At 36.7% G+C, this 12,428-nt stretch overlaps 1 protein-coding gene across 5 annotated transcripts in view; it reads right to left on the reverse strand.

Annotated features, from left to right (window-relative positions):
* The window catches only part of ARHGEF9 (Cdc42 guanine nucleotide exchange factor 9), a 190,286-nt gene that overhangs the window by 12,113 nt on the left and 165,745 nt on the right, over positions 1-12,428 (reverse strand). For all 5 annotated transcript variants that reach the window (XM_047848227.1, XM_047848224.1, XM_047848226.1 and 2 more), the window contains 2 exons: positions 7,248-7,491; positions 1,614-1,682 (listed from right to left, as the gene is read on the reverse strand). In XM_047848227.1, coding sequence (XP_047704183.1) covers positions 1,614-1,682; positions 7,248-7,491 — 313 coding nt within the window. The remainder of the gene's footprint in view (positions 1-1,613; positions 1,683-7,247; positions 7,492-12,428) is intronic.

Consider the following 12,428-nt stretch of genomic DNA (forward strand, 5'->3'; position numbering starts at 1 on the left):
TCCTTTAAGAGTTCGTAGTGAAAAGAGCAGCCAGTATTCGATAGACTTGAGGGAACCTGCCCTGAGGTAAAGGGGTATTATCCCATCATGAAGGTCAGTGTGGAGAACAGTGGAGGGAATCATAGTGAGAAAATCTCAGGGGTTAAGAGCCTCCAGGAAACAGGCAGGACACAAAGTAGCTTCTTTGTAGCCTGAGGACTCCCCAACTGACTGGGGTTCTTTTCTGCTTATATCTCTAAGGAAGGGGTACATTCTCTCACAATGTTTCCCTACTCATACAGATCATATCTATACTGACCTAACTTCAGATAGCTTTCTAACACTTTCATGTTTTTACTCCCAAGTGGTTAAGAGTGATTGCCTTTAATTTCCTACCTAAAGATAATCATATTTCCATGATGAGGGAAGAAGCCAGTGAGTGCCTCCCAAGGGCAAGAAACAATAAGCAGTTAAAAGGAAGTCATGTCTAGTCACAGGGGCCCCAACTAGGTGCACTGTTTAATTAGAAATCAGATATTCATAGGCACTCAACCTCCTCAGTGAAAAGGAGCTTCATTTGGGAATAATTAAGGAAGCTCTTCTTGGTTGCTGGAATTTCAGGCAACTTGAATCTAGTAATTTTGTAGGGCGATTCATTCTAAACCAAAGAGTCTACTGAGAAAGCAGAAGGGCCTGGGGAAAGTGAGGTCTCATTAAGATCACCTACCCCTGGGGAAAATGACAGTGGCTGTCAGTAATAGAAGCAGCTGTCAGTAATTGAGCTGAGACAAAATGTGAGCTGTTCTTTCCCAGCATAGAGAATCAGCAGACCCCCGAGATGGAGAGGGAAGAACAGTGGACTTGGAATCAAGATGAGTTAAGTTCACAATCCCTTTATCCCAAAGATCTTGTTTCCTAATCTGGAAAATGAGGCTAATAATGCCTACCTTTTCAGAAGTACCATAAAGATGAAATTAAAGAACTTGTATAAAATAACTGGTAATGAATAGGGTCATGAATAAAATAAAGGATAGTTACTTCCTTTTGTTCAACTAAGCATTTTAATTTTGTCTAGTTCATGAAAAGGAGAAAGCTTTATTCCATATTCAAATTGATTCTCAAGGTATTTTCCTTTTTTAAGTACTTTATGGTTCAGAGAAAGAAAACTAGTATCTGAATCTTCTGTCTTGGTCCAGTTTGAAGTTCTCCATTCTGATTTAAGACTCCTGATTTAGCAAATGCCCCCAAACAAATTAAGGAAAATTGTGTATATATTCCAAAAATATTTGTACTTATTAATAAAATTTACACAGTTACTATTGTTCATCAGTCTCTAATTTGTGAGTGAAGTTTAGTTTCTTTTACTTACATAAAAATAAAAGGAAACAAATTTTATTTTTTCCTGTACCCAATGAACTATCTTTGGACATAACCACCTTACACTATTTATTCCTAAGCCTTATGCCTTTAAGACCATTTGCTACATTATCAGGAACACCTGGAAACCCAGACACTCCCCCACCATCCCAAATTAGCTTTCACATGGAAACAAGCCTGGGGATTTGCAATCACATAGTTTATGGCTTCACACTCTCACAAGGAAAGTAGAGCTGGTGGGGTAAAAGCAGCTTTACCTTTTTGTTTAGGGACTTTTCTCACAGTCATTGCAGCTTGCCTCTTCTGGTTTTCAGAAATTTCAAAGCCTATAATATAAAAATACATGACTTTGTTACAAGAAACACAGACCTTTCTCAAATGTATAAAATAGTACTTTTCTGAAATAGTAATTTTGGCAAGATATATCAAAAGTCTTGATAAATAAATGGTGAGAAGCTTGAACAAATATTCAGCTACAAAAATGTTTTTCACAGTATAGAGAGGCAAAAGAAATGTGAGAATATGAGTTAAGATGATGGTAAATGAAGAAGGGGTGAATAAACTATGGCATAAAGTAGAAAAATATTTCACAACCAAAAGCAAAAACAAAGACAAGGAAATAATGAGTCAAAATATAAAATATTAAAACCGAAAATTTGTGTAAAGTTTCAAATGGAAGAAAAAAATCAAATGGCAAAAAAGTAATGAAATAATAGAAATGTCTATTCAAGTCCTTTATCCATTTAAAAAATTTTTAATGTTTATTTATTTTTGGGAGACAGAGAGACAGAGTGCAAGGAGGGGAGGGGCAGAGAGAGAGGGAGACACAGAATCCAAAGCAGGCTCCAGGCTCTGAACTGTCAGCACAGAGCCTGATGCAGGGCTCGAATTCACAAACTGTGAGATTATGATCTAAGCAGAAGTTATATGCTTAACCGACTGAGCCACCCAGGCACTCCTTCTTTGCCTATTTTTAAAATTAAGTTATTTGATATTTTCCTATTGAGTTGTAGGATATCCCTATATGTTTTGGAAATTAACCTCTTATATATAATTTATATATATATATATATATATTTATAATATGCAAATATTTTTTGATGCTTTAGGTTGCCTTTTCATTGTTTCCTTTGCAGTGTAAAAGCACTTTATTATGACACAATTTTGCTTTGTTGCCTGTGCTTCATATCCAAACAATCATTGCTAAGATCAATGCCAAGAAGCTTTTTCCCTATGTTTTCTTCTAGAAGTTTTAAGGTTTGGGGTCATACAATTAAGTCTTTTATACATTTTGAGTTAGTTTTCATGTATGGTGTAAGGTAGGAGTTCAATTTCTTCGGTTTGCATGTGGATATCCAGTTTTCCCAGCACCATTTATTGAAGAAACCATCTTTTCCCAATTGTATATTCTTGGTACCCTTGTCAAAGATATGTTGACTGTATATGTATGGGTTTTTTTCTAGTCTTTCTATCCTATTCTACTGGTCTATATGTCTGTCTTTATACCAGTACCATACTGTTTTAAATAATGTAGCTTTTAATATATTTTGAATCAGGAAGTATTATCCCTCCAGCTTTGTTCTTTCTCTCAAATATTTTTAGTTATTATGGTTCTTTTGTGGTTCCACATGAATTTTAGGATTGTGTTTTCTATTTCTGTAAAAAAGTAACATTGGAGTTTGGTTAAGATCACATTGAATCTGTAGATGGCATTGGGTAAAATAGATATTTTAACAATATTAAGTCTATTATGTGTTCTTTAATTTCTTTCAGCAAGGGTTTATAATTTTTGGTGTAGAAATCTTTCACCTTCTTGGTTAAGTTTATTCCCATTATATCCATTTTGATGTGATTATAATTGGGACTACTGTATTTGCTTAATTTTTTTTTCAGATAGTTCATTGTTAGTATTTAGAAACACAACTGATTTTTGTATGTTGATTTTGTATCCTGCAATTGTACTGAATTCATTTATTAGACATAAAAGTATTTCTGTGGTGTTTTTAAGGTTTTCTACTTATAAGATAATGTCATCTACAAACAGTAATAATTTTACTTTTTCCTTTCCCATTTGAATGCCTTTTATTTTCTTCTAGCCTAATTTTCTCTGGCTATGACTTCCACTACTATGTTGAATAGAAATGGTGAAAATGGGCATCTTTGTCTTAGAACTGATCTAAGAAAAAAAGCTTTCAGTTTTTCCCCCTTGAGTATGATGCTAGCTGTGGGGCCTTTCATATATAGCCTTTATTATGTTCAGGTAAATTCATTCTATACATAGTTTGCTGTGAGTTTTTTATCATGAAATAATGATAAGTTACATCAAATCATTTTTCTGCATCTATAGTTGTGATCATGTGATTTCTATCTTTCATTAGAGTGATGTATCACATTAATTGATTTGCATATGTTAAACTATCATTGCATCCCAGGGATAAATCCTACTTGTTCATGATTTATGATCCTTTTGTTGTGCTGCTGAATTCTGTTTTTTCCTGTTTTATTAAGAATTTTTTTCATGTACGTTCATCAGGGATATTGGCCTTTCATTTTGAACCGGAAGACTTAATATTGTTAAAATATCCATTCTGCCAAAGGCCATCTACAAATTCAAAGGAATCCTATCAAAACTACAGATTCATTTATATAAGATATGAATAAGTTCTAGAAATCTGCTGTACAACATTGAGCCTATGGTTAACATTACTATATTATGCACTTAAAATTTTGTTAAGAGCATAGAACTCATGGTGTTTTTACTGCTTAAAAAAAACAGGGTTGAGGTATCTCCAGAAGGGAGAAGTTCTCTCAGCTTCAGTCTATGTATGCAGAGTCCCATCCTTGTCATGATCTTCCTGCCTACAGATGACAGCTTTGAACTATGCCTTTGAGTTTGAGCCTGCCCATGATCTTGCATTCTGACTTCCTGCTCCATAGATTTTGGAGTTGCTTAGCCAAGTTTTGCAATCATATCAGTCAGTTCTTTATAATAAATTTCTTAAATAATAATGCTTCTCCTATGTGTTGTTTTTCTCTGTTTGAACACTGATAGAAGAAGTTATAGTTATAGTCTATATTCTTCACCTGAAGAGTTCCTTATGATAAATTAGGCTTTAAAAAACAAGTTACAGAATAATATATTTGGTATAACTTTTATAAGTAAAATTTTTGAAAAGTCTTATGTGTATATATGTTTATATGAACATAAGCATGGAACTAGGCATACCAAATTTATACTGATTATCTCACACAGCATAGGAGTGACAGAGAAGGGAAAATAATGCTAAATTTTATTACATTTTATTATGTGTTAAATGGTTATTATGGCCATGTATTTGTTTTATAATTAGAAAGTAAAAATAAAATTATGATAAATTTATGTGGCAGCCATAAAAATAATGATTAAAAATATTAACTGACATAGGGAAATGCTAATGATATGATTTTAAGTGCAAAATAAAGATATAAAATTAGAACTATTCATCATGGAGAGGTAGTTTGGGGGAGACAGAAAGAAAGAATCAGCAATCCTAGTCCTATTTTTTTTTATTTAGACATATTTAAAACACATAGGAAGGAAATATATGAAAATTTTTATAAAAGTTATCTCTCTCTGGGTAGAATGCTCTTGTGTTATTTTTATTTTTTCTTGTATTTTTCTGTTTTTCTCCAAAGTTGCCTAAATAAAAGTGTTATTATAATTAGAAAAAAGTAATGTTTTCAAAAAGATAACCATAGGTCTGTCAGAAAGTAATTTCTGTAGCTCCATCCACTTTGCTGCAAATGGCAAGATTTCATTCTTTTATTTCATTCTTTTTTATGGCTGAGTAATATTCCATTGGTGGGTGTAGCTATAGAGTCTGATGCTAAGCAAAATAAGTCAGAGAAAGACAAATACCATGTGATTTCACTCATGTGGAATTTAATAAACAAAACAAATGATCATAGGGGAAAATAAGAGAGTGGCAAACCAAAAAACAGACTCTTTATAGAGAATAAACCAATTGTCACCAGAGGGGAGGTCATCGGGCAGATGGGTTAAATAGGTGATGTGGATTAAGGGGTGCACTTATGATGAGTATGAGGTATGGTATGAAAGTGCTGAATCACTAAATTTTACACCTGAAATTAATATTATGCTGTATGTTAACTAACTGGAATTTAAAGAAGAACCTAAAAAAATTTAAAAAATTAACTTCTGGAAGCTTTTCTATTAGAAGCAGATTCTTAAAATTACAGGTTATTAGGGCATTGTGTGGGAGATATCATGGTGGAATCAGAGGGAATGGTGGGGATCTTCCAGTTCATCTAGGGTCTACATAAAGCATACTAAGACAATTCCTTTAATAGCTCTAACAACCTAAGTGGTATCAGAGGCTGCTGCTGCCTACCATTGAGAGAAGCAGTCAAGTAGCATTCCTGTACAACTCCACATCATGTCCCATTGCAGTGCTTTTATGTTAAAAGCAATTTGACTTCAGTGGGATTCAAAGTGAATTATTAATATGCACTCTACCCCAAATAAGGAAAAGACTAGGATTAGACTAAGCAGTGTCTTTCTGATCATCCTTCCTTATCTTTCAACCATTTAAATCACCGACACTGGAGGACAGAAGAATCCATTTGCATCAGGATTCAATGGGTAGGCCCATTTTTCTAGAGGCATTTTATACCAGCTTGAACATACAAGTGTTTTAATATAAAATTCCACTCTCATTAAGGATGGGCAAAAACAGAAATTGTGTCTTCTCAGGGAATTACAAAGTCTGGCTGTTTGGTATTTTTATGCCAAAATGGCAGGACCATGAGCAAGAGACCAGATAGTACTTTGTAAACCACAAAGCTATAGTCAAGGGGACCTAAATCCCACATTTGGAAAGCACCATTAAAACTCTCTCTACTAATTATATACTCTTTCAAAAAGGGGAACAATCTGTTTAAAGCCAAAAATGTATGGTTTAGTGGGACTCTAAATCATACAAGTGATCATGGTTTTAGACCCAGTTATATTTTCTACCATTTACTTAAAACACTTTCATACAGACAGTGTGATATATACATGCACATTAATTTTAATCTATGCTCTCAGGGCATTTACTTAACATCTGACGTGCCCTAATCTGGTATACACACTGAAGAGGTGATTTGTTAACATATTAAACACTCAGAATTATTTGCTCCAGAGGCCATTATTACCAGCAGTTCAGTCACCTTAATGCAGGAGGCCTAGTTAGCCTAATACATGCTAAAAGTGAATTTTTAGTGGTAAAATTAATGTTATTCAAGATGTGTACTAGCCACAAATGTCTTACAGGCTCTTTAGCCTTCATAAGAACTGGGCATAAAAATCCAGTGAGCCCCATATCCTGTACCCTGCAGAAGGAAGCCTCAGGTCAAGATTGAAAACAGGTGCTATGCTTTGTCCCCCATCAGAGGACTTTGTCACCAGATTCTTACTAGAAATTTAGTTGAATGCTGTTGTTATATCACCAACTCTTCCTTGACTAACCTTTACACAAAAGATGCTGCCATGTATCTAAGAACAGAACTGGGACTTCATTGAGATGATAGGACAGGTTGTATGACTGTTTTTGTGTTTGCTAATAAATGTTTGTATGTTTGGGAGAATTGAGGTTGAGGTTTGCTTTCAGTGTAATAGCTTTATCTAGTCAAGAGACTGTAAGGCAGGCCAAATTATAACTCTCATTTAACCCTGACTAGTAGAAACTACTGGTATCTGCCAAAAAGGACCTGATAATAGGAAACCACCAAAGTGGATTAGGTCAGTTTGCAACAGAAGTCTTCCATCTGTTTATAGAAAACTGAAAACTAATTCAATTCCTCTATGTTCTTCATAGCCATATTCTTCTTTCTCCTCTCAGGTCACTTACCAATTTTTTCATCTTCCTGTACCATTTTTCTCTCTTCTCTGAAAGCCCTAAGCCAGCGTATCTTCTCCTCCAGCTTCTTGGCAAAGAATAGATGTATCTCCTCAGTCTCCTTGTTGTGAAGCTTGAAGGCATTTTTCATGCTGACATTAAAGTCATCATCTCTGCCATCTTCAATGTCAACTACCTCATATTTATCCATGTCAATGCGGCCTTTGTAGTACAGGATGTCTCTTCGGATAAGGTCCTAGGTGGGAAGGAAGAAAAGGCTTTATACTGGAGGTATGTGGACAGTAGGTACCAGGAGAGATGGCACATGGGCACAGTAGGATGCTAAGACTTCCACTGATTTGAAGTACTAATAGGGGTTATTTTGGTCAAATTTAGGCAAGTTAGCTTAGCATTATGACATTGACAGGTTGGTTAGAAGATGCTCTTACAGAAAGCCTTTGTCCTACATCCAAAAACTCTCAGACTCCAGTGTCAATCCTTATATGTGTTTGTAAGACTCTGATGGGAAGTGGGAAGCAGTAAGCCACACAAACATTGCTAGCATAGGCCTTTTCTTTTCCAAAATATATGCAAGCCTTCTAGAAGTATGAAATAAGCTGGATGGTTGCCTGAGGTATACTTAGGAATTCAAGCCAGCAAGTGAGACCTGCATATCAGAGTGGGTATGAGTGGTTAAGAATAGCAAGGTGGCCACAGCCTGTGCTGGCCAGGAAAGATTACATGGAGAGGGTTGAACATTTTGTACTCCGGGGAATTTTGGAGAAGGCCCAGTCTGGCAGGAGAAATGGGGGTAATATTGAATAAAAAGCTTCATATATTGACAAATAAATTTCACAAATCTTATTGCGTGAGAAAAATAAAAGTTATAGATGGATACAAACAGTATATTATCTTTTATTATTGTTGTTTTACTCTCTGGTATACAGAATTGGATTAATACTCTCAGTGCAGGAGACAGTCATCATTAGTACATACAAGTACATTAGTACATACTCTTATTTCTCTAAGTATTTACTTTTAATAATATATTAAGTTTTGGTGAAACTGCCACCAAAAGCTATGATGCCACAGCAACCTTAAATCCCACGCTCAATCATTCCCCTGGTTACTTTTGTATACAGTTTTATCTCATCTACATATATTACACTTATATAAGGTTTAAACAGCTACAAAGAAATGCCACATAATGTTTAGAGAACAGAAATTATATAAAAAATATGACAATGACACAGGCCAAATTCAAAATAGTACAGAGAGGAGAATTGGAAAATGGAAGGAAGGAAAAGGGAGGGAGCAGAGAGGGAGAGGGGAAAGAATGTATTTGTAATGAATTATTTCTTAAGTTGTATAGTAAGTACATAGGTGCCCATTATATTATTTTGTATCTTTTTGAATGTGATATTTCATAAATTAAAAAAAAAGAAAACCATAGAGATGGATGATATCACTTGTGGACTTGTGGCATGTAAAGTATAAGTGTCTTTCTGCCCTCACCCTCTTAGCACTGCCCTCAGCTTCCCCTGAGAACACATGTACTGCTGGGATGTGTGGTGTGGCTGAGTCTGGCCAAGGAGGTCTCATGAGCCCTGTCCTGATGGATGTCTTCACTGGCCAACTTGTTCTCACAAACTATCCCTCCTGTCTGCCTATATTTGGCCTTTAGACAATTTGACAGAATCAGAAATGTTCATTAACTTTTATTAACATTATACAGTTTGGTTAAACTGCTCCCATTCTGCTGAATTGCCTTGCATGCCTCACTTCTCAGCTGCAGGATACCTGCAAAGAATTTGATTTTGCAATCCTAACTCTTCACAATGTAGGGTAAACTGGGCTTTTTGGTATGTCTGGGGAAGGCTGTCTTTAAGAATTCCTAACATAGCTCTGTCAATCTTGGAAGACCCAGGCTGTGAAATATAGGTGTTGTTGAATTGCTTTGCAAAAAACAACCTCCACATTGTTCTTTTTCCTCCCATAATGATTGTGCATATAAATAAGCTGTGAGTATAGATGGGTTCTGATCTGTTGGGTTCCACTGGCATCAAGTTCACAAGAGAGAAAAAGGTCAGCTATACAGAGTGGGCCAGTTTTGCTCCAAGCTTGCTTCAGAGTCTGGGTTTCTTTTACCATGCTCAAAGTGGACAAGTTCAGTCCTGAACAAAAGGATGGGGTGGTTGCCACGTGCAGACTTTCACAATCCTCAAGAACACTTTGTGAGACTTATGGATAAACAGTGGGCCCTGTCAGTCTAATCTAACGATAAAAGCAGGACAAGCTAAGGAGAATGGCTTGATGTGACCTAGTTTGATCTCATAAAGGCCTGAAACATGCCTTACAATACTTAATACAGATACACATAGACCTGAGAATCCAGGTCTGGACCACACAGCTAATAGGTGGGTGCTTACCTGACTAGAATATAGGAAGCTTTAACCTCCCTTCTATTCCCAATTTCACCTGTGAGACAAGGGAACTGAAGAACTCAATAAAATCTGCTTTTAGCTCCCTTTCCTGCTTCTGTTTTCACTAGGACCTGTATCCCCACCTCACTTTACACATGCCTTATAATGCAAACAGCATATGCCCTCCTTGTAAGGGACAAGGAGTTAATGATTTCTCTAGAATAAGTAACATCTAAGAAATGACAAGGACAGAATGACTGGACAGCTATTATATGCGTATTCCAGACAACTGTAGCTAGACATCTCAATGCCAAGGCCCCCTGTCTCCAAGGAATAATACCTGGGCCCTCATCTTTGTTCTAACTGGTACCTGAATGCCTTAGAGGACACATAAACCTCAATAACTGCCCCCAGACCCTGAACAAAGATGAGACTCCCCCCTTTCCTTTTGAGTCTCCCAGACACTCTGTATCTGCTCTATATTATATATATATATATATATATATATATATATATATATATATATATACTTTGCTTTCACCCTCCTGCTGGCTCACATTTGATTTCCATCATTTGCGAAGCCAAGAACCCTCTTGGCTGATCCTGCAGTAACCCTTCAGGTCTCTGGACCCAGCCTGCCAGCATCACCTGCAGCTTTCTTTGTCTCTCAGTTGGTGTGTCATAATCATTGTCAGCTTTAAAAACCTTTACTGGTTTCCAAAAAAATGGAAACAATTTATGTGATCTTGGAGCTAAATTAAAAGCATCAACTGAAACTCCTATTGTTTCTTTAGGTATTTAAGGATAACAAGAAACTTGAGAGAATTCTGTTTCTGTGGTAGGGAAGCAAGACTAGAGATATGTGTGGTTAATGTTCTCCCTTTGCCTGCTCTTTTTAGCTCCCTAGAGGGTTGAACATGAGTTTTCAGGCATCAGCTTAGTCATAAACTCAGGTGTAGGAATGTTATAGGATTCATTAAGAATGACCCACTGTTCAAAAATTCCCACCAGAAATGGTAGCTAAGGCCAAAAAGCAGCATGTAACATGCACAAAAAGAGTGTGAGTTAGAGTGTAAAGCCCTGGGTTTGAGTTTTATCTGCTTAACCTGCTAGCTGTGGTTTTGGGCAAGCCATTTTATCTCTCTGAACTTCCAATTTTCTCAACTATGAAACTAGACAAGTCATCCTTACCTTGTAAAATTGTTGTAAATCTCAAATCTCAACATGCAGCCTCCAGGTCATGAGGCCAGCCTTGTCTGATAATTATGGTGCTGAGCTTTCTTGCTCCCCAACTGATATTTTGTAGGCCTTTAAAATTCCTTTTTGATAAACCTAAAAATCTCAATGCCTCTTTTAGTTCATTTAAATTTTCAAAACAAGTTAAATATTGTGACAAAGAAATAAAGCAAAGGCAACTTAATATTTTAAAACTTATATAGCTACACCATTGTCCTTGGAAATTCCATATATCCTTTCAGGGTGGGGGTTGTCACAGATCTATACGTAGGCTCATACTAATGTGTCCTCCCTGCCCCCAACAGTGCCTCCTATTCCAATCGTTCTAGCCTTCATGGTCAAATTTACACATTCTTCCTCCTCAAAGAAGGCTTCCCTGACTGCCTTCTCTAGCTCATCACTGTGGTTTCCCTTCTCTGAATGCTAGCAGTGATTATGAAGACCCTTACGCAACTTACATTCAGCCACCACACTGCTGAGTTGCATTAGTTCTGTTTCACAGCTTTTAGTCTGTCCATTTAAGCTGTGCCCAATAGTTCTTCCTTGCTTTTGCCTTACTGAGGGGTTGTCCAGGGGAAGACAGATGACAAAGCCTCAGAAATGTCTCTGCTCAGCTTCTGCACATGGCAAGAGGACAAAGCCCTCCTGAGCCCTGGTTGCCTGAGGTCCTATTGGGACCAGGCTGTACAAAAGTCACTTGTTAATGATTGAGTGCTTTCATAGGGTCACAGTGAATAAGTGCTTGGTACAGATGTTATTTGGTCATCACAAGTTCCCTGCCTAAATGGGATAGTTGCTAATAGGATGCCAGTCTTCCTCCTTTTCCCTTACACTCATCCAAGTTGGAAGATATTAAGGAAGCCAGTGCTTCTCCAGAAGGACCCTGGCAGTCTGCAGACAAGCACCAAGCCTAGCCATGGATCCAGCAAGGAGCCTATCCAAGTCTCTGATATTACATAATTCAAATAGCTGGGAGAAGTTTGAATTTGGTCTCACTGGGTATTCATGGGGTTTAGTAAGACACTGTAAAACATTTTGTATAAGTGACAGATGCTGCAATCTGGGGCCTGTAACTCTTAAGGATTGCTGCCTCTCTCACTTGCTTGTCAGTAAAGTCTTCCCTTTTTAGAGAGGGACCCTATTTACTCCCCACCACTAGCCTGGACCACCCTGGGATTTCTCTCCAGATCTTGAGGAAGGCATAGACAGGACTTATATTTCTCATTATTATATTCCAATATCTAGAGTACATTCTTAATAACAAAATAGTAACAGCAACAACAATTGCAGCAGTCAACACTTAGCATATATCATGTGCCAGACACTATTTCAAATGCTTTGCATTTTTCCCCAGCTTTATTGAGGCATATTTGACAAATAAAGATTATATATACTTAAGGTATACAATGTGATATTTTGATATAGGTATATGTTGTGAAATGATCACGATTATCAAGCTAATTAGCTTATCTATCATCTCATATGTTTATTTCTGTGTGTGTGATGAGAACACACGATCTGCTTTCTCAGCAAA

The sequence above is a fragment of the Prionailurus viverrinus genome, unplaced genomic scaffold (genome assembly GCF_022837055.1).
Source record: "Prionailurus viverrinus isolate Anna unplaced genomic scaffold, UM_Priviv_1.0 scaffold_57, whole genome shotgun sequence".
NCBI lineage: Eukaryota > Metazoa > Chordata > Mammalia > Carnivora > Felidae > Prionailurus > Prionailurus viverrinus.